We start from the raw sequence: 23,868 nt of genomic DNA, 5'->3' as shown, positions 1-23,868 counted from the left end.
TAATTCTGGTGGCATTACAACTAGAAAAAGTTGTTGAAGAAAAGCCATCTGTTAATATGAATCAAAAGATACAAAAAAATTTACATCCTTGAATCTGATCATCGTACTCCTAGAGAATTTATTCAAAGGATTCAACTTCAAAGAAAAGAAAATGGACTGGGGAGGATTGGATGCATGAAGACTTGAAGGAGCTCAGAACTCTAGAACCTACAGAAGTATATGCCTATGACCTCACTGCTCCAACAGCACAAGGAAAGGCAGACACAGGAGAATCCCTGAAAGTTGGTGGGCCAGCTAGCCAGGCACATATACTGGCAAAAAGCAAGAGAACCTTTCCAAAACAAGATGGAAGGTTAGGACTGATGTTCAAGGTTGTCCTCTGTGGGCATATGCCCACATTCACACTGTGAACACACACATACACACACACACACACACACACACACACACACACACACACGCACACACACACACACACATACACAGAGAGAAGGGAGAGCGAGGGAAGGAGAGAGAGAGAGAGAGAGAGAGAGAGAGAGAGAGAGAGAGAGAGAGAGAGAAAGATATTTTTAAAAGAAAAGGACTAAACACATGGGGATGTTTATTATGACACTACCTACTTTACCAAAACTAGAAACAGCCTACATGTATGCCATAGCAGAGTGCTCAGGCACTGAGAAGAAAGAGCAGAAAAGAAAGGACAGAGGGGGCAGTAAATGGCACAATGAATCAGTGTGTTGAGCATGCAATAGACACCAGAAGAGTGCAAACCTTAGATCTTACTATAAGGCTATAAGGAAGGCTGTGTGTGTGTGTGTGTGTCTGTGTGTGGTGCAAGGGACAGATTGGTGGTACAAAACTTGCCAAGTCACACATACAAGAAAAAAAAAAGATGAGTAACTTACAAATTGGAAGCAGCTCCTGACGCTTGGCTCAATGTTACTGCCCCCAAAGGAGGCAACTTCACCCAACTGTCTTGGGATTTGAATAGAATCATGCAGAAGAAGACCCAGCCTACGCTGGTCACAAAATCCAGTTGAACTTGCCACTTGCTTGAAAAGGTCTATAAAAAGAAGAAGGGAAGCATGAAAATCAAAGCACTGGAACAAGTGGATAGAAGCAGAACCCAATGTCCAATGCAATGCAAGTACTAATTCTCAGCAATAGCCTTTATTCCCACAGATGGGGCTCACTGTTTTGCTTTTTATTTTTATTTTATTTTAGTGTGTGTGTGTGTGTGTGTGTGTGTGTGTGTGTGTGTGTGTGGTCTAATGTAATACAGGCTGACCTTAAACTTCCTAGTATCTAGTTGAAAATAAGTTTGAACTTATTTTCCTGACTCCAGCTCCCGAGTGCTAAGATTATAGGTGTGTGGTTTTATATGATACAAGGGACTAAACCCAGGGCTTTCTCCATGTTAGACTGGGAGGGATTATGGCTAATTTAGGCTAATCAGAACATATGTCTATAAATTAGGTTTAATCATCACTACCTACATATGGAATATGAAAATTTAAATAAACTACAGCCCTTCAAAGAAGGTGAGTTTATATGTATTATTTTTTATTTCATTTATTTATATGTGGAGTGCTGGTCACATATACTACAGCACACATGTGAAAGGCAAAGGAAAACTTGCAGGAGTCATTTCTCTCATTCCACCTTACGGATCCTGGAGATAAAACTCAGCATTAGATAGAGTGGCAAGTGCCTTTATCTACTGAGCCATCTCGCTGGCTGTACATGTACTTTTAAAAGTTACATTTCATTGATTTATTATGTATGCATGCATTTAGAGTATGTGGAAGTCAGGGGGTAACTTACAGGAATTGGTTCTCTCCTTTTACCATACAGATCCTGAGGATGGAACTTGGGTTATCAGGCTTGGCAGCAAGTGTCTTTACCCAATGAGCCATCTCATCAGCCCCCTAAATGTATTCTTAACAACTGAACTTTTCAAAGTAAAACACAATCCTTTGGTAATTATGTATATATGATATGAATTTCTACTGCAGAAATTTTAGAATCAAGAGCCATGTATTTAGCCAAAAGCATGTGAGTATCAGATATTAAAAGATTTAACAAAATTAGGACTTATTAAAAGATGTAACAAAATCAGGACTTTTTACAGAGTCATAGCCCATTAAGCTTCATAGAAATTGGCATGCTTGCTTACATAGGATGCTGTGCTCATGTGTAATTAGCTCATATCATGCTATGCTATCATAGATTTTCTATGTCTGCCTTACTGTTTCTGTATTTGTTTTTAGAAGAAAGGGTTTCACTAGGTAGTAAAGGATGACCTTGAACTTATAAACATTGGGTGGAGACAGGAAGATAGGGAGAAAGCACTCCCATGTCTTTTTAAAAGACAATAAACCTAACCTACAATAAGTAATTAAAATATTCAAAAGATAAAGGCACTCAGAAATGTTGTTTTATTTGAGATCATGTTAAAGGGTTAAAAAACATTGTTCACGTTTGGATGGGGGTTGTTTTATTTAGTTCTTAGGAAAGGAAAATTCACATGGAGATTATATAAAAGTGACTGCTACAGTGTTTTGTGTATATTATGGTTTACTCTATAAAAATGGGAAGTACGACACAGCATGGCTTTGGGGAAATGCCATGTCTCTTGTCTCCTGCCTATCTTTACACACAGCATACCTTTTCATCTATGACCAGTTCATAGGTGAAAGCCAAGACAGGCTAGATTTGTTCAATTCCTCCTGAAAAGGCTTCTAACAAGCATTTCCGGGGGCAGGGGGGGTGGACGTGGACATATATAGTCCTTTATACTGAGAATGGATGGTGACTTGGTCACCCGAACTATCAGTCCTTTAACATTTTGCCTTTTATTTAGATTTATAGTCTTTTAGTAAAAAAAAAAAAATCCCTATAACCAATCAAAAGAAAATTCTAGAGGGTGCTACTTACCTTTTAAGAAATAGCAGGCTAGCCATCCCTCAAAGAGTAAAATGTTAGTCACGTCACAGAACTGGATGTGTCAGTACAACTTGCAGTAAGATGATTATAAAATAAACAATGTGTTCTGAACACAAATGCCAGATAGTATTATTTAAGTGGGAATCCAAAGAGACACAGGAAATGCAGGGATTAAACCTTCACATTTCTTTCCCTTGACTTACACAAAGGGGTTAGGAAATCAGACTTTATCCCCTTGGAACACGTGTTTTACTAAGACACAGTCAATGTAACATAAAATAATACTTGGACTGGCAAGTACTGAGCTAACCCTCAGTCTCTATTTAAATACTTTCAGTTTCATGTCTGACAGGGAACAGCACAACCCAAATTTTATGACACTTTAAAAGCAGTTCTACATCTGAAGCGACAAACCTGCTATCAAATAAGAATGCTGTATCATTTTCCGTCTAGAATGAGAGTAATTAGGCAACATCAATAAAAACCAGAGTTCATACACAAGACTTACATCTGTACTTGTCTTCCAAGTGTGCTTTACACAGAGAAATGATGCCAGTTTTAAAAGACAGGACACGGATCCTCCCTGTTCGTCCCCTATTATGAAGAATCAAACCAGAAAACAATTACTGGCACTCCAATAGAGTATAGAAGCTCCTAGGTAAAGGGCAAAAAGGTCTTGGATACAGAAACTCTATAGACCACTGTTTGATTAAAGTTGTTAAGAACTTTTCTGAATTCATTATTTGCCTCATGACCTAGAATGCAATGGGAAAGTTTTATGAACCAAATTAATCAATATTTAGCCAATTCTCAACTCTTAAAAGTGCTTACTTGAATTGCCAGAGTAGCTCTACATAAAATAAGGATAAAATACCCTTCCTCTCATGTGCAGGGAGGCACCTTGATTGAGTAAGAGGAAGAATTATCACTGTGTACTTAGCAGTTATGGTTACTAAAGCAAATTGTCAATTTTGATTGTTGAAGCCAAAAACAATTTCTAGCAACTAACTCTTCTCTGTTCAGTACTCCCAGAATTTCATCAAATAACTGCTTACTAGGAAGATGAGTCACACAAAATATAAAATATGAATATTTATATCCAATGAAACTATGGCATACACTATCAGAAAGCAGTCACATGCATGCTCTATAAGATATACTTATCATTACAGTTGGCACACGCCTTTAATCCCAGCACTTGAGAGGCAGAGGCAGGCGGATCTCTGTGAGTTTGAGGCCAGCCTGGTCTACAGAGTGAGTTCCAGGACAGGCTCCAAAGCTACACAGAGAAATCCTGCCTCAGAAAAAAAAAAAGAGAGAAAATGATATACTTATCAAGTAGCCTACTCCTACATGAACATTCTAATAAGGATATGTTTTGTTATATTAGAAAGTGAAATAAAGCATTCCACACAAAAATGCATTAACACAAAAATTTAAGTATGGAATTTAACTAAAAAAGGAAAAAATGGAATGAACAGATTTCCATTTTGTAGCAAATGTTTTGCAACAAATTTTTAGCTTTTTGTTTGATTTTGGAAAGTAATTGTATCTCAGATTTTGGCATGTTTGTTGGTCAATATGCTCAATTTTCAATTAGTACAACTTTCTAGATTTTTTTTTTTTTTTTGGTTTTTTGAGACACAGTTTCTCTGTGTAGCTTTGCGCCTTTTCCTGGAACTCACTTGGTAGCCCAGGCTGGCCTCAAACTCACAGAGATCCGCCTGGCTCTGCCTCCCGAGTGCTGGGATTAAAGGCGTGCGCCACCACCACCTGGCACTAGATCTCTTAATTAAAGAAAAATGTTAGACTCAAATGCTTTAATAAAATTCCTGTCACTGCAAAAGATTATCTGTTTTCCTATTAGGAAAAAGCACATCAAAGTTGACAGGTAAACTTTATATACAGCAATTTAAGTCTTTAAGGAGTTAAAATTATCTTGAAATAACTTTCAGGTAGGTTAAATGAAAGTTCACATCTCATCTACAAAGAAAATGATGCCAACAAAAATAATATCAGGTAAGACCTGAATATAAACCAAGATCAAAACAAATGTAAATGTAATCCACAATTAAAATCTGATATGTTCAAGAACCAAGTTGATAAGTATATGCATGGTTTAAGTTTCAGATGGTGCTGAAACTTAAAAAGTTAATACCTTACCATAATAACAAGGAAAACTGTGTATACGCATATCAAAAGGAGATGATAGAAGCATATAACAGAGGCAGAAGGAAAAGTATTTGATATGCAAGTCCTTTAAGAAATCCTTCCAAGATTTCCAAATGGGAGATATGTACTAGTTGATATGTGAAATAAGGCGTGTAATAATTCTGAGGCCTAAGAGGAATTCAGTGAAAAATCAAGACCAATTCCTTTGCTTCCTTCCTCAATTGTGTTCATTAAGCTGAAAACAAAAATGAGAACTGGAGCTATGTCCTGTGTACAATCCAAAGGAAATAAATGACTGCTCTCTAACTAACAGAGGTTGATGAATGGAAGTGCCATAGAGTAGCTCTGTAAAACATTATTAAAACACAAAACAACAACAACACCAAACTTGCTTGGTTTCAGGAGCTCAGTTTGCTGCATTTGAGCTTATTTTCATTTTGTGTGACTCGTCTACTCACAGTCTCTGTCACTGTCCTGCATATCTGCTACCATTCTGATCTGATGACAGGTGTGCCATCGTCTCCAGGAGCACTGCTGTCCCTGCCCACTCCAAAGTGGATGGAAGAACTCCAAAACACAGGTGAGAGAAGGAAACAACCACAGCTACATGATAACTCATTCTATTTGAAAAAGGACTTATCTCGGGTTATGGTTGGATTTGGATCTGAGAGAAGTCTGCATTCCAGCTCTTTTTTTTTTCTCTCTGAGAGAGTCTCACTAGTAGCACTGGTTGCCCTAAAACTTACACTGTGTAGACCAGGCTAGCCTCAAACTCCCCAAAAGCTGCCCGCCTCTATTCCTGGGATTAAGGGCTGCATTCCACTTCTTACTGCTACTTTATCAAATATGTTTCAAGTCATATGCAGATTTATATTGGGGAGAAGACATCCATAGCTGGGACACTATTATAATGGAAATGTTGTCATCACTGTGTAACCTAGGTCCCCTCTTGCCATACATACGTATCATAAACATTGAGAAGCCAGTTGAGACACATATCCACACAGAGAGGGACGTTGACCAAGTTGTTGTGCTCTTGCTCCAAACGATCATAAATAGTAGTCAAACAGTTAATGATCTGCAGGATATCCATGGGCTGGTCATTTGCCTTGAGGTTGTGCTGGTCCAAGGCATCACATGCAGCCGACAGGCTCAAGAGATCCACTACAAAAACACACAAAAAACCAAATGACCCAAAACATAAAATTTCTTTTTAATCCTTTTCCTTTGAGAATGCTGGTTGAGTTAATTCCTACCTTTTAGTAAACACCAAACCCAAATTTCACCCTGTTTTAAAGGTATTCTGTTTTCATCCCTCAACTTTTAAGTTGATCCGGTTTTACCAGGACTCACAATTTGAAATTGTTTTCAGATCTCCCTGGCATTGGATGAATATACAAATATACACAGTTCCCTTCCCTGGAATCAGAGCATATCTGAGAGTTAAAGGGAGCAGTCTTCTAAGTCAATAGTCATTTCTATCCGAGTAGGAAAAAAAGTGTTGCAGTAGAGACCTTGAAAGAGACACCATGGTCCTTTCCCATATTAGAGATCAATTAGATGAATCTACATGGTTAGGCTAGTGTAAATTCAATTTCTGGCTGTGCATTTATAATCAGTAAGCATTTATCCCTTAAAATAGACACCTCAGCTCTCTTTGTTACCTTAACACCAGGTAAAAAAAAAATAACCCACTTCACTAACATTTTCTGTAGGCAAACAGCATGATCTATCCAGCCTTCAAGCCTAAGGCTAATTTATTTCTCCCTTTCACCTTTAAATTGCATTTTACAATGTATTTTTTGACACTTATAAGAACTTGTAAGGCTAGGGGAGATTCCCTTGGTCTGAAATAGTATTTAATTGTATGCCAAAAGAAAAAATGAACAAAAGTGAACTTCCATCAGCAAATCACTAGCTTTATTCCCAAGTGTCATGAAAAGAAGCTTTTCTCCAAAGCCAATTTATTAGCCAAATTGAAAATGCAACACTGGTATTGTTTTTAACCACCTAAGCTATGCTCAGAATTGTCAGTCCTTTGAGACAAAGAATCAATGATAATTAAGTGCCTCTCTCACACACCTAAGGGGAAGAGGCACTGCAATTAGAAATATAGCTTCAAATGAAATGCACATAAGCAATTTCATTCGGTAAACAGTTTTTCCAATAATAAAAGGAATGAAAACTTAAGGCTATAATGCACTTTACTAGTTACTGGTGGAAGGTTCAAATTAAATATTAAAAAATACTGGTTAATGCCCATGTATCAGCATACTGTCTCTCTTGAAAAAGGAAAATAGAATATTCTGTGAAGTTTCCCTAGAAACATGAAGATCTGATGGCAGAGGCAAGAGATAAGTTTCATTATTTTTCACTCCCATGGGGAAAATTCTGTGCTCCTATCCCATGGACCAGTTCCCTAAAATATCCTGGACTAACATCCCTCTTACTCCTTTACATATTTTATTTTGCTAAGGATAGAATTCATGATCTCACACATCTCTTACCATAGCCTCTTTTGCTTTAAGATACAACCATGTTCTGCTTAATGTCAAGGACAATTCTTCAGAAAAACATCAGTAGGTGATTTAATCATTGAGTGAACATCACAGAGTATAGCTACACAAGTTAAAAAGTCGACTACATTATTAGCCTGCATAATGTTATGGGATTACTGTCAGTGACTGTCCCAAGCATCCTTATACAATGCTCCACTGTATTCTAAAAAGAAAGAAATGATCTTTTTAAATGAAATCTGAGATTGTGCAAACTCGGAAGTAGGAAACTGGCAGACGGCAAGAATTATGTGAGAGTCAGGTGGGCAAAAGAATGAAGAATAAAAAACTGACAATGCGAAGAGGCAGGAGGCTGTACGGAAAGGGGGGCTAAGTGGGGGCTACATGGGAGGCAGAAGGGAGGCACAGAGACATAGTACTAAGATTTTCATCCGCTTTTTTGTCTGCCTGACTTCCTGAGAGCACAACTGAAGTGCAGCTCATGAAAACCTTCAGAAATGTAGCATGGCAGCTTTGTTATTGGAAGGGTGGAGTAGATTTCTTCCATATATCAAAATTCATAACATATTTCTTTATATATTGAAGAAATGCCATGGGTCCTATGAAGTGTTTCTATTTTCTTTTTTGTTACTATATACTTTAATTATTGTAAATATTTTGCTTTTGATTTGAGGATATAAGAACAGTGAGAATTTTTACATTCAGTTTTCATGAAGTGTCTAATGAACTCATGTGATGGTAACAAAGAGTGAATTTCATGTTATTGGACCTAATCTCGATACAGGTGACTAGGCAGGCAACACACACAACAGAAACTTTAGAGTATAAATAGCTCCAGAGGGGAATGAGGCAATTGCTCTTAAAAAACCAGAAGCAGAAGATGACACAGGACAGAAATACTGTGTAGTGTTCTTGGCTAAAACTGGATGCGGTGTGGTTAAATACAACATCAATCAATCACAGAATATGGGAGTCCACAATTCCCCAAACAAACATATCAAACCGAAAAGCAGAATTTTGTTTTCATGGAACAATATTTAAAACCTTCTACTTAAGCAGACACAGGTGATGCAACAGATCAGCAAAAAGGTGAGGAAAGAGATATGGGCAACTGAAATCTCTCTCTCTCTGTCTCTGTCTCTGTCTCTGTCTCTCTCTCTCTCTCTCTCTCTCTCTGTCTCTCTCTCTCTCTCTTTCCCTGTGTGTGTGTGTGTGTGTGTGTGTGTCTGTCTTTGTCTCTCTGTCTCTCATACACACACACACACACACACACACACACACACACACAATGTTCAAACCAAGCCTATTAAAGAATACACAGAGGTTATTTATTTTGGTGAAACTTTAAACAAAATGATGAGCTTTTCTGCAAACCTCAGTAAACAACCAGCAGATGGTTTTGTGAAGCTATTCTTTTTCTTGAAGCTAACAATTTCCATTATATGACTCTATACTATGATTTTAAATAAATGTATACATGCACACATGTGTGTGTGTGCTCTCGTGCTTGTACATGTGAGAGCACTTGCTGCTCTTGAAGAGGTTTGGTTCCTAGCACCCACATAGATGGTAACTCACAACTTCAGGGATCTGATGTCCTCTTCTCATCTCCAAGGGCACCAGGCACCCATGTGGTGCACATATATACACATAGGTAAAATGTTCATGCACATAAAATAAAATAAATAAATATTGTTAAAATGTTTTCTTTCAAAAATGCTTTAAAGATTTTTTAGAGATTATTTTTAATTATGTGTATGTGTGTGGGTATATGTGTGGGCATGTGCATGTGAATGCGGATGGCCAAAGAAGCCAGGAGTTAGAGTTACATGTGGCTGTCCCAATATGAATGCTGGAACGTGGGTCCTCTATAAGAACAGTATGTGCTCGTAACCACTAAGCCATCTTTCCAGCCTCTTCCAAAAGAAGCTATAGCTTCGATGTCATTAAAGAATAGTACCACATGGTGGTGTGTTCTTCATGCCTGAATGGATAGAAAGAGGAGAGAAATGGCTCCCTTCCAGTGTCCTATCTGCCATGCAGAAGAGGATCTGGTTAAGCCTAGTCATCCTTTCTAGGTTCAAACATCCATTCCATTGGTTACATCCTGTCATTGGCCAAAGGGGTCCTGTAGCACCAATTGTTAAAAGGTCGTATTAATAAAAACAAACCTGGAGCCAGGTATTGGGGTGAACACTGAAAGAACAGAGAGACAGAACAGGTCACAGCTAACCTCACCTCGTCAACTTCTCAGCTGATCCTGTTTCCTCAAACTGGAAGCCTCTCAGTCCTCTACTGGGATGAATCTCAGCTTAACTGCTTCTAAAAGCCTAAAAGCTTAACTAGCCAAAAGCTTAACCAGGCTCGAGTTCCTGGTCCTCACGCCTTATATACCTTTCTGCTTCCTGCCATCACTTCCTGGGATTAAAGGCATGTGTCACCGTGCCTGGCTGTTTCCAGTGTGGCTTTGAACTCACAGAGATCCGGATGGATCTCTGCCTCCAGAATGCTAGGATTAAAGGTGTGTGTGCCACCATTTTCTGGCCTCTATATCTAGTGGCTGTTCTGTTCTCTGACCCCAGATAAGTTTATTAGTGTTCACAATATATTGGGGAACAAACATCACAAACTATCTTTATAATCTAATGGTAAAGCCCTATTGTTGAAGACAGAACTTTCTTATGTCATAAAATATACATATCAGGAGTGAAAATGTTTACAAGATTCATAACCCTTTCTTAACTAAAATATTACTAAGGTGTTATTTAGGAATAAAAATAGAGAATAAAGTGTTGATGCTGGTTGGCAAGCTACTCTTAGCTTGTGGTAAGTATAAGTAGCACAGGCTTAGGATTAAATCATGGATGAAAATATAACTTCCTAGTAGAGTTTGGAATAAGAACTCAAATCGAACAAGTTAACAAAATGAACTGGCATGGATCTGAGTGATGATATTACAGTTGATGAAAATTGTAATTCCTTAGCTGGATTAGCAAAGGCTAAAGGGAGACCAGAACTTCCTTCCATTGAGTTTCACTTTCTCTGACCTGTGGTTGGAGCTGAAAACAAAGGAATCTGAGCAACTATTACCTCTGACAAATGGGCTACACTCATGGGACCAAATTACAATTAAAAAGATAATTCAAGGAAGGGACTTACAGGTACCTGTTCCCTCTATCACAGTTTTCTTTTTTGATGGATGCCAGATTTAGTAGTTCCTAAACTGATCTACAATACAGAGTTGCAATCACTGACAATATTCCTATGATAGCTACTTTTTGTCAATTTAACACAAGATATGGCCATCTAGGAAGAGGGAACCTCAATTGAGAAAATGCCTCCATCAAATTAGCCTGTCGGCAACCCTGTGGTCAATTTTCTTGATTAATGATTGATGTGGCAGAACTCAGCACCCTGTGGGCAATGCCATTCTTGGGAAAGTGGTCCTGGGTTGTATAAAAAAAAAGCAAACTGGGCAAGGCATGGAGAGCAAGAGAGTAAATAGAGTTCAGACCTTGCACTATTACCAGGTCAAGAAACTATGGCTAAGTAGGACATAGGCTCTGGAAGAGAACCTACTACCATTATGGTGTTAAACTAACATATTATTTAACTAAATCCTATAGATCAATGCATCTTTCACTCCTCACCTGAAAGGTTTCTGTAGATGGTGATTAACATAGAGACCCACAAATGGCCAGAGTGCAGAAAATCAGACTACACAATGCTCAGTCCTAAAGGTTATAAGTGTGTGTGTGTGTGTGTGTGTGTGTGTGTGTGTGTGTGTGTGTGTGTATGTGTGTGTATCACTCCTACCAAGTCTCAGGGATCACTGCAGAAGAGGATACAGAAAGATTATCAAGAGCCAAAGGCAATGTATGGCTACTAGGCAACGTTCTGGGGCACAACAGGGCAGCTGCATATATGAATTCAAAGATTGTGACTGCATGCCCAAAACCTGTGCAAGCTCAACCCAGATCCAATCCCAGCATGGAGAGGAGAGTTAGGTACACAATCGCATGCCTAGCTATGGAATCAATGGCCATGGTTAGCTGCTGGGAGAGGAAGAGACGGTTTACTCTTAGTGTAGCCCTTAGAAATTGACCATAGTCCAATGGAAGACCACACATTTAAGAATATTTGGGCAGTACAAATTGTGCTTGAAGAGTTTAAAAACAAAACAAAACAAAAAAAAAGCAAGGAATCAAGGAAGGAAGGAAGGAAAGAAGGAAGAAAGGAAGGAAGAAAAACAAAGAAACGAAGAAAAATAAAACAACAAAGCACACAACACACAATGTTGTGTGGGTAAAAAAATGAATGGGTAGACCTGGGAACAAGTGAGGAAGGGGAGTAAATATGTTCAAAACAAGTAGAGAACCCGAAACTCTGAAAGAAATAATTTTTTAGAGACTTAAAATGGGAGCTGGACTAGGAATACCTGGCCAGCTAGAGTTTACTCTTAAATAGTAAAGGTTAAGTGAGGAAAACAATGTTCTAGTCCTAGTGTAAGAACAATACTTTGAGGGTATCCAATTCCAGAAGGAAGGACAAATATGGAAAGGTGCCTAGAATAATGGGCAAATAAAACCAGTGATTACTGGTAATGGTGCCTACAAAGGGCTCTTTGATATTACAAGGACTGAGACCAACCACCTCTTTCTTTGTTGTGCAACTCCTGGACATCAGAGAGACCACAATACTTTCCATGGAAGATAGATGGGTGTTATCACAGAACCACTTTCTCTTAAATGTCACATACATTTAAAAGCACTGTTTGCCATGTCTTCAAAGTATTTTTAATTCTGATATAACAGAGATATGTCCTCTAACCTACATGAAAAGTAATGTGTGTGTGTATATATGTATAAAGTAGATAGGAGGTGTAAATAATTCGCCTGGTTTTTGGGAGCCCTTGTTGTGAGTCAGCATCTGACTGCGGATCTACATCTTGCTTTTAAATGCTATTTGTCTTGTAGTTTTCTCTAGCAATAAACTGCAGATATGTAAGCCATGTTATTGTGGCTCCTGTGAGTCTTCTTTACTGACCTAACCCTGCCTAATACCATCTTTAGCCACCTTAAGAGCTTTAGAAGGTAAGGTCCATTTACCTGGAAGTCAGCACATTTCCCACTTTGTCTTAGTGAAGGCAAATCCAGAAGTTTCAGCTTTATTCAGACAACTCTATACTGTACCACATGATTATAATTTAGAATTAGGTTTCTGAACAGTGGCAAATTATTCTCAACTTCTTGTTGCATGGAAAATATTTGTCACATTTATCAACTGTCATATATTTAGCCCTGTGGTTTGGGCTTTCTCCAATACCCTACACACTAATAAACTAAATATATTTGCTTTGTTAAGTACATTTTTACTTCTGCTCTTGAAAGTTGGTTATCCTTTTAACTATAGAAGATACACATTTGTCGTCAAAACCATGGAAGAAGAAAAGAAAAGCTACATTATCTTCTTCATACTTTCAGCAGGCTATCAACCATATGAACCAGCTTACAAATCCTTCTAACCAAGATTTTCAATTTGTCTCTGCTGTTCTATCAATGTTAAATTTTATTTACACTGCACAGAAAAATCACCTATAGACTCATGCAACATAAAAGTGATTATAAACTGGGAGCATTGTAAGCCAATGGTGATACTCATAACTTAAGTAGCATATTCTCTATGGTAGATAAAATGTTATTTGGTTTCCTGTAATATTGAACTTCGATAGGGAAGGTGTTTTTTATAAAAAAAGATCAATTGCTTAATAGAGGTGGCTAAGTATGTTTTCTAAGGGATCTGAAATTCAATCTCCTCACTGGCATCAAGGAATCACTGAGATAACATCACTAATTTCTGTTAATGTAAGACACAGTAGAAGCAGACATTGATAGGAAAAACTAGCCAGGGCAAGTTTCATTTGCTTAGACCATGGACAATAGCTCTTTATCAGGCTTTTGCAGGCATAGAAATAAAAAAGGAGCTGGAAGATAAACCTAAGCAAATACAAAATTTAGAGGAAGTTCTTAAATCACCTATTGAAAACGCACTAAGGAATTGGACCACACATGTTTTTCAAAAGTAAATGGATTGCCAAAACTTTTCACTCTGTTCTGACTGCACATGGGGCCATAGTCTGCATGGTATTATCCACGCATTCTTAGGAATTCAGTACCTAATTTAGATAAATACACTCTAATTTTGCGATCCTTGATTTTTTTTTTTCAAATCAGAGTGAAGATCTGAAAAGAAATGCTGAGAATTTCAAATCTGCTTAAAAGGGAAAATTCAACCAAATCATCTTACATTCAGAGTTTAAGTTTATTACAAGGTTATCACCTCAAACGGCTAACGTATGTTTTACAATATCCAATTCCTCCATTTTCCCAATGTTTACCAAAATTTTGACATACATTGAAATGAAAGACAATGAATCAACCTCTTTCACCATAAAAACTGAAGAATGTTCGAGTGGGTCCCAGGCAGTTATGGAAAGGGATAATAGTCATAAGACATTAGAGACATTTCTACCTAGTCTATTTCTGAGTTTTGTCATAGTATAACCTGGAACAGCTGGTTACCTCTTTTGAACTTTTGGGATCTTACAGGAATATTCTATAGCACTTTATAATAACCAGTTCATAATTCTCCTTTTTATCAAAGGCAAACAGTACCTCTGGGATAGGGCAGGGTCAAGAGAAGAAAAAAAGACAGAAGACTTTCTCTATTCAGCCCCTTGACTCCACCCCACCCCAAACTCCTTTGTGCCTGCTATGATTCATTAACCAGGTCCCCAAGGAAATCCTAGGCATGGGGAGCCTTTTATTACCTACTTAAACTTGGCAGCTCTATACCTGAAAACGATAACTTTGGCTATAAGCTCCTAAGGCCATGGAATCTTCCACTGGCTTTCATCCATGTATTACTTCTGCGAAAACAGAAAGCTCTATTCTCTGCTCAGTTCTGTGTTAATCATTGGGAATATCAATATGAAAAGAAAAAGAACCTACTTGATCTTTCCCAATAATTTCACTTCTAGGGCACTTCTGTCTGTATGTGACAACCTCATACCAGTAGTTCCTTGACTATAGTACCACCCACTTCTGAAGACCTCTGGGCGTGCCCAAAGAACCTTGGTGGCCAAGGATTACAGTCATTCAGTGCTTCTCAGTTCTGTCCTCAATTTTGAGTGATTTGGGTATTAGCATGGATGACCCATACATAAGTCTAGCTTTTCTATATCTTAACTTTCTATTCTACCTCCATAAAAATTCACACTTAATTCACCTTGTCACTTACTTAAATGGCTGCTTTGGAAATAGTGCTCAGCAATATCTCCTTCTCGAATACAACTTCATGGCTTTCAGTTCCTTCACAAACTCCTCCTATCTTACTTTGCCTCTTGATCCCTCCACCTCCTAACTGCCAAATTCTACTTCAATTTGTAGCTTCCCCTACCCAGCAGAGCCCTGGAATACAATATTCTAACCGCCCTTTTAGCCAAGTCATCACAACCCTCACCTGGGTGCCATCTGCCTATTCTAGGACAGCAGTGTGCTGCTTCTGACTGCTAGCTACTACTAGGGAACTATTGCACCACTAGAGACTGGTGCTGTTGTCAAATACTCAGCGGATCGAGTTTCCTAATGCTGCTCTTTAACTTCTCCTCCCTCTTGTTTTCCACAAAGATAAGGTCAGTGTCAGCTTTATTACCTTCCACTGCTAACTGTGTCACAGGGATTCTCAAACTCCACAAAGAAAACCTTTGGTTTTATATGGGTTTCGTCACCTTCCTGCTGCCAAGTTTCTTGGTTACCTAGAACCTGCCATGTATCCTTCTCTCTGGCACTCCAGGAGCGGAGAAGTGTCTCTTCTTTTTGTCTGGCTCTAGGATACCCGCCTATACCTTGCCCATTTTTATCCTCCCATCTTAAGCCAGTCATTTTTAATTCCTCAGTCATCTCTCATATGCTACAACCTCTCTTTGCTCCCCTTTGTAACTAAAGGTCTCTAAGAACAGGCATATACCAGCCATCTAGACTTTCGGTTCGCTTTTAAGCTGCTCAGTGTATTATCTCTACCAAAGTTGCTAAGGCTCTCTCTGTTGCTACAAACAATGGGCACTGTCACCAACATCATCTGACCCTAATGACACATTCCTTCTTTCTTCCCATGCAGTGGCACTACAACCTCCTGCATTTTCCTATTGAACTCCCAGACATGACTTTATACTCATTTTTCATAGTTGCTCATTCTCTGTCCTAAATGATCTCTCCCTCCCTCTCCCTTGTGTGTGTGTGTGTGTGTGTGTGTGTGTGTGTGTGTGTGTGTGTGTTGCTGTACTATCTTAACCTTTCTATATTTCATGTAAGCAGTAGCTCCATGCATGTGATTGCTAAATATTGCTTGTGTAGTTCTCCTCAGTACTATACCTTTTACCGAACTCTGGTAGCCGAGCTCACTATTCACGGGGATACCCAAGCCAAGAATCCATGAGTCTTCCCTTCCTGGATTTTCCTTTGCCCTGCCCATCAAACAAATCACTAAGGCTTAGAGTATCTACCTCCTATATGTTGAAATGCTCCTCCATTCCTATTCAGACCATTGGTTTCAGTTCTGTAACAGATCTCCTGTCCGTGGCTCAACCCCCCAATTTCTGCTTTGTTTCCCAGCCAGAACGGTTTTTCTAAGTGGAAATCCAACCATGTCATCCCCTTGCCAAAATCTCTTGAATGGCTCCCACTGACCTCTAAAGTCTTTAACTTGGGTTTTCAAAGCTCTTCACAATTTGTCTCCTGCTTCTCTGTCCAGCCTAATATTTTACAATAGCCCTCCTTGGAATTCTGCACAGTAGCCATGATGAAGTCATCTCAGTTCCTGAGTACTTTCCACTCTCTTTAGGATCCAGGCCTCAGAACACAGCCTTCCCTCCCTATGACTAGAACATGCTTCTTAGAGGGAGCTCTACCTACGTTTAGAGATTTACATGGCTTAGATAACACAAATTCCCATGAACTTTCTCTGTGCTTCACTGCACAAAGCTAGTTGTTCACATAGTGAACATTCTTCCACTGCCACAACACTAAATATGACAATAAAATTATCCATTCATTTGCCCTCAGTGCCTCCGCCTAAAATGGGAGACAATAATCACTGTTTTTCATCAGTCATGGTCATAAGTGATGATAACCTTTAATGTACATTTGCTTCTCTCCAGATTTTCACCTATACCTTGGACATCCCTCCTTACATTCTTGAATTCCTTTGTGGTAGTGACTGTGCCTATCTACTTCATGGATATACCCTTAATGCATATTGACAAACAGTATTATCCATAATTCATTTTATTGATAAAATAACCATGTAACACAAACCCTTTTCCAAAGATACGTGATTAAAAAAATAATAATCTTGCTCCCCACCCCTCATTTGCCATATGGTGGTGTGGACGGAGGGGAGATTTCCCTCCACTTTATTGCCTGTGATGGATGGGAGAGATGACCCTGAGGTCATAAGACCTAGATAGCTGTCCCTGTCCCTCACCAGCTGTAGCACTCAGGAGAGCGGCCCCTGTACCTCACCTGGGCAACACAGTAGAGCTGGCCCTGATGGTCCAGGCGTGCGAGTGCAAACCCTGAGGACATGAAAGCAGGAGAACTGGCCCCATCCCTTGCTCATTGCTGTAAGGGGTGAACTAGCCAGGGCAATGCCGGAGAGCTTGCCCTGGTGATGTAGGCAGGGGAGAGCTGGAGGACTGACCAACCCTGCAACTACCCAGGCCCAGAACCAGGGTTATGAGTTGGCCCACCCCAACATCCACTTTATTTATGATCTGCTGGAGCATGTGAAGGGGAAGGTCCTGCACACCCAAAGCTGCAGGATCTCCACGACACAGGGCAACAGCAGGATAACCAAGAGGAGTCCCAATGAGGGCCCAGTATTGATGGGGTAGCAGAAGGCAGAGGTCTCAAACCAGACCAATGACTCTTTGCAATGAACACTTGCAAGAAAAGATATATGGACAAAAGGGTTTACTGCGTGACTCACTGAGTCACACTACAGCTTCCATGATGAGATTTTTTTCCTTTTTTTCTTTTTTGTTTTCTCTTTTTGTTTCTGTTAAATTTTATTTTAGAGGTGGGTTGCACGGGCAGAGGGAAGATACAAAGGGATGGGAAATGAATGGGATTAAGATGCATGATGTGAAAGACACAAAGAATAAATAAAGAGAAAGTTAAAAAAAAAAAAAAAAAGATCTCGCCAGGCATGGTGTTGCTGCCTTTTATCCCAGCAGGCAGATCTCTGAGTTCGAAGCTATCCTAGCCTACAGAGCTAGTTCCCTGCCTGGGAAAACAAACAAAAAAAAATCCAATAATCTTTTCTTTATCATAACATCCATCTTAATATTAGCATTTAAAGAAACAAATGACACATATCTATGAACTTGGTTCGGATAATATTGTCATAATCCTCTAATATTTAATACCCTTTATAAAATGAAGACATAATGGAAAAGGGGAAGATAGAGTAACTTTCACAAAGACAAATGTGGGTGTAAATGCTATTCATTAACAAACAAAATTTATCAGTATCTTATCCGTTTAACAATAGTCACTGAACACTTGCAGAGATGGTTATAATCCAACAAAGCAGTCTAGGCAGATAGTAAACTGAACACTTAAAAGAATGAATTGTGTCTGACAAAATGACCTTGTGACTCAAGGGTGTAAAATTGGTGAAAAATCTCCAGTGCTCATTCTTTCAGCAAAGAAAATGATCAAGGCCTTCAAATACGGGCTAATACTTACGGCAAAGGGCCTTCTGCAGTCTTCGCAGCTTCATGGCAGTCCGATAAGCCGAGAACCTGACGTTATTCAGGTCAGCTGGAGAAAAGGGAAGAAAACAAAGATCGTTTGTTACTTCACCAGAAAGCGTAGAGGAAACCCCCGATGATTTGCCAACAGCTACAGAAATCACACAATAAGAAGTTAGGAAAAAACCTTGTGCTTATGCTCCAAGCTTTACAAAGTGAAATTCTGCTCATTTAGGGTTAAGGAAAAAAGTCTTGCTGTGCTTTGACAGTGAGGAAAACTTAGTTCTGTGAAGGACTCCAGTGGCAAGGCCTGCAGGCCATGCATGCACTGTTAAGCTCCCAAGAGGGAGAAGGAGGACAAGCACTGTTTTTCTTTCTAGATTGTAATCGGGATCTACTGTAGTAAATCTCTGCTGCACGAGATTCAAGAAAAGGAAGGACTACATTCCTAAAATTGCTATAAGACTGCAAAGAACGGTATTCCCACTTTCTCATATAAAAGGTCAGGTGTTTACTGTCGAAAAGATAAGAAATTAGACTGTAAAACTGAATAAATAAATCCTAACAGCCCATAACCATGGAACAGATACTGTTAACATTCTAAGCATGCTTATATAATCTGCATGTATATGTTTTAATGTATAATGGAAAGTAAAATGAATTTCAACAATTTTTTATAAATTGACCTAAAATTGCATGTATTTGTCATATACAATATGATGTCTGAGGTATAAAAATCACATAATTGTATGATTAAATTTAAGTAATTAGCATACATTAGCAAATATTATTTTTGTGGTGAGAATACTTAACAGCCATCCAACGTCTTTGCATTTTCAACAATATATCATCATTAATTATAGTCATGATACAATAAAACAATTTCTTAATTTTTGAGAATTTCACATGAAAACTAACATCATTTCCTTGCCTCCCTTTCTTCTCCCCAACTCTTCCCATGTTTCTCCACTCTCTCTCTCAAATTCATAATCTCCTTTAAATATTTTTACAGAACATTTCTTGAACTTATTCCTGCTAAATGTAATTTGTAATCTTGGACTAGTAACTAGCTTTATATTCATTTTATTTTTTATTATTTAAAACAATCTTCAAATTAAATATATTTTGATCATCTTCTTCCCCTCTTCCAAGTCCTTCCAGACCCTCTCGCCCTCCCTACCCACCCAACTTTAATGCTTTTCCGCAAAAACCAAAACCCAATACAACAACAAAATCCCCCAAAACCAAGAAAACAAAACCACACCCAAAAAGAAAAAAATAAACCTACCAAACTGTAACCAAATAAAAGTAACCCAAAAAACTGTGGAGTCAATTACACGGGTCAACTACTCCTGAACATGAGGCCTGCCCTGGAGTAGTTGATATACCCCGTGTCACGCCATTGGAGAAAACTGATTTTCCCTCTCCAAGCAGGTATAAGTGACAGTTCAGTTGCCAGCCTTTACCATAGTGGCTAGGTTTTCATTCATTCATTCATTCATTCATTCATTCATTTTTTAAAAATGTATCAAAATCAAATATAATAAGATAAAACAAAACCTATCACATTGAAGTTGGACAAAACAAACCAACAAAAGGAAATGAGCCCAAGAGAAGGAACAAGAATCAGAGACCCACTCATTTGCTGACTCAGGAATCCCTTAAAAATGCTAAACTGGAAGCCATAATTTATACGCAGAAGACCTGGTATAGAACCCGTGCAGGCCCTGGCATGCTGCCTCCGTCTCTGTGAGTTCATATGAGCTTTGCTCAGTTGATTCAGAGGAATCTTGGTTCTCTTTGTCCTCCATCCCCTTTGGCTCTTTTTGCCTTCTTTTCTGAGGGGTTCCCTGAGCTCTGAGGGGAAGGATTTGATGGAGACATTCCAGTTAGAGCTGTGTGTCCCAAGGTGTCTCTCTGTCTCTGTCTGTCTGTCTCTCTCTGCCTAATGTCTATTTATGGGTCTTTGTATTTGTTCCCATCTGCTGCAAGAGGAAGTTTCTCTGACAATTAGCTTTAAGTCTAAGGTATAATTCCAATATTCAGCACAGAGTAACAATTCAACAACTCAGCCTACTGTTTTCTACAGCCATCTTTCTGTAAGTCCCTAAAATTCAAGTCATCTACCAGGAGGCTATATTCCGGCAGTGCCCTTATTCAAGTCTACACAAGCCTTATCATAGTGACATTTCTAGAGTTTCTGTGTATGTCTGTTTTAGAAACTCAGCTCCAAAAAGCTCCTTGAAGAGAAGAATTTGGCCACTAGTCCTATTTCTTAGCAACTTAATATACAGCTGCTAATACAGCCAGAGAACTGACTGAGTAAATGACCAAAAGGAAGACAACATAATTGCCACAGACCAATGATATCCATAACACTAATCCTACTGTAAGGAAACAGTAATATTTTAATCTATATCTGTCACCTGGATCAACATTATTAGCTTTGTGTTCTTTGCAGAAACCAAACATTATGGCCTACATTGAAATTAGAGGGAAGAAAAGAAAGTCTATATGCTATTTTAAATTATCCACCATAATTTTGTAAAGACTGGCAATAACAAATAATGACAAGAATATGGAACAACTAGAGCACTTACAGTGTTGGTAGGAATACAAAACAGTACAGCTTTGGAAAGTTACATGAGCAGTTTCTTCCTTTTTCTTTTATCTTTAAAGATTTATTTAATGTGTAGGAGTGTTTTGCATGCATGTATGTCTACATATCCCATGTGTGTCTGGTACCTACAGAGACCATAAGAGGGTGCTAGATCCCCTGGAACTGGAGTTATGAGTGGTTGTGAGCCACCATGTGGGTGCTGAAAACTGAACCTGGGTCATCTGCAAATACAGTCAGTGCTCTAAACCTCTGAGCCATCTCTCCAGCCCCAGATTAGGAGTTTCTTATTAAATATACATATATCTTATGACCCACATTCATATATATTTATAAAAATACTTGCTCACAAAAAGCCTGGAACATGAATGTCCACAGCTTTATTCATAACATCCTCAAACTGGGAACAAAGCAGTAGAATAACAAATAATAGATACTGACATATAATAAAAGGAAAATAATTACTGAGAATGTAACAAAAAAACCAATCGACCGGCTTTTACATAAAATTTATATAAATAATTTCCATAAAATTATAAAACATGCCAAACCTACCTATGGACAAATGGTAACCTACTGTGGTATGGAAGTGGAAATTTTTACTCAAAGGACCCAACAGATATGATCTAGGTGATTACAGTATGTATTGTGATTGGTGTAGTGGTTACATGACTGTATATTTGCCAAAACTGTGTACTTACAATGGAAGAGTTTTATGGTATTTAAATTATGCTTTAAAAATGTCAATTTTCAGTGTAAAAAAAAACACTTTCATGTAGACAGTACAACATGATGTATGAGTAAGTTAGTTTAAGCTACACTGTAGAGGCGGTCAGTTGTCTTAATCAGGAATGCATACTCCAGGGGTGGCTGGCTAGCAATTAATCAAAAAGCCTCACTTGAGAGGCGGCCACCATAAAGTGCTACAGCTATATTTAGCTCCTATTACACTGGGGATTTCATTAATTATCATAATTAATGTTATATGGGGTAGTGTTCATATTAGTAGTAAGCGAAATATGAACACTGTTGAAGAAGATTTAGAAACATTACCAGCCATTATATTAACAGGATCAAAGACCATTCTAACAGATCCTACATTGTTAGAAATGGTACGCTTAGCTGAACCCAACACTGTCTAACTGTGGCTCAATAGATTCTTGGTTGCCTGACAGAGTCCTTACTATGAAATCAATGATTTTAAAAATTTGAATACACCCAGAGGGCTAGTTTTAAAACACGTATTTTCCAGTCCCATACTCTAGACTTCCTGATTCCATAGGTCTGGGGGAGAGCTTAAGAATATATATTTCTAACAAGTTTCTAGGTAATGCTGATGCTGTTGGCCTATGGACCACACTCTAAGAACCATTGTATGGAAGGACTGTGGTTTATGCAGACTCACCAAAAGCACTCAAAAAAGCACAGTTATAACATGGCTGTACTTTTGGTACAAGCAATAAGGTTATTTGGTACCCACTGCCTAATGTTCCTATGTGACAATGCTTCTCTGGGCATTTGCTTTATTATAATTTGGCCAAAACTGGAATAAAAAGGAAGTTGTCAGTTATATTCGTATGGTCCTTTATTCTCTTTACCCCCAAGATCATGGTTTTTCCCCTTAGTTTCTTTTCCCCAGTAATCATTGCTTAGCTTTGAAGGTGTTCCGGACCAGTTTACAGTAAGAGTCATCTTGTGGCATTAAATGGATTCTTGTCCTGCCTCCAGCATTCTCAGATTTTTCCTATATTTACTACTGTGGATTTGACACACTTATGATTGAGGACCTTAAGCTCTCTATAAAATTAACTGTGAAAAGACATAGAAACCTTTGGGTCAAATACGGGCCCATTTTCCTTAAGAACATTCAGTAGCATTTTATAAGTCATGAGAGCTATGTATCAATCAATTATCTCAGTGGAAGATACTAGCACAGCACCACCCCCCATTTTTACTAATCCTCTTTTTCAACTGACTCTCAGCTCATGAGCTTTGTTTCCTTCTTCCTTCTTTCTTTTTTTTTTCTTAAATGTCTTTTTTTATTAAGGAATTTTTCTATTCATTTTACATACCAATCACAGATCCCCCTTTCTTCCCTCCTCCCAACCCTCCAGCCTTCCCCCTCCAACCCACCCCTCATTCCCTCCTCTAACAAGAGATATGGCTCAGCCGTTAAAGACTAGGCTCACAACCTTTTTTCTGTTGTATAACCAAAGACTCTCTCTTATGGTCCTAATTCCACTCCCTTTTCCAATTTTCCTGGTTCTATTCAGAATTCCAAACAAATGGGCCAAATGAGGTCAGATATTCAATCCAACTCTGACAGAATTCCTATCAAGAATTGGCATCTTCCAGAAGCTAGAGCTCCAACTGGGGATGCAAGGATGAAATGATTTGTTTGGGGTGTGGATCACTATGGGAAAATATCAAGAGACAAACATCTGGAACATTCTTTCTCTAGCAGTGCTTTCAGTTTCCCTAAAGCAGTTCTTCCAAGTCTTTCTAATTATGACACATCCTGCCTCTAGCTAATCCTTCCTGACACCCTTCCATTGTACCTTCAACTCACTGTAATGAAGTCTTCTGCCTTCACTTTTCTAAGCAACATAGTCCAAACCATTCTCAATCAGTGATGCAGGAATGCCAGAAGAAAAGAGCAGGGAAAATGGCTAGTTTCCAAAACAGTGCTACAAGCCATATGAACTCACACCCAGTAATCATCAGAGAATTCAGTAATCATCAGTGAATTCCAACAGATTTCTGGTGCCTGAAAGTCAAACTAGAGAGTTAACTGTGCTGTTTGA

General features: G+C 38.6%; 1 protein-coding gene across 12 annotated transcripts in view; it reads right to left on the bottom strand.

The window, feature by feature from the left end:
* Dmd (dystrophin) overlaps window positions 1–23,868 on the bottom strand; it is a 2,092,376-nt gene that overhangs the window by 88,096 nt on the left and 1,980,412 nt on the right. For all 12 annotated transcript variants that reach the window (XM_059250112.1, XM_059250109.1, XM_059250111.1 and 9 more), the window contains 4 exons: window positions 18,443–18,517; window positions 6,081–6,282; window positions 3,455–3,540; window positions 906–1,063 (listed from right to left, as the gene is read on the bottom strand). In XM_059250112.1, coding sequence (XP_059106095.1) covers window positions 906–1,063; window positions 3,455–3,540; window positions 6,081–6,282; window positions 18,443–18,517 — 521 coding nt within the window. The remainder of the gene's footprint in view (window positions 1–905; window positions 1,064–3,454; window positions 3,541–6,080; window positions 6,283–18,442; window positions 18,518–23,868) is intronic.

Source organism: Peromyscus eremicus, chromosome X (assembly GCF_949786415.1).
Source record: "Peromyscus eremicus chromosome X, PerEre_H2_v1, whole genome shotgun sequence".
NCBI lineage: Eukaryota > Metazoa > Chordata > Mammalia > Rodentia > Cricetidae > Peromyscus > Peromyscus eremicus.
This window is presented reverse-complemented; position numbering and strand designations above follow the sequence as displayed.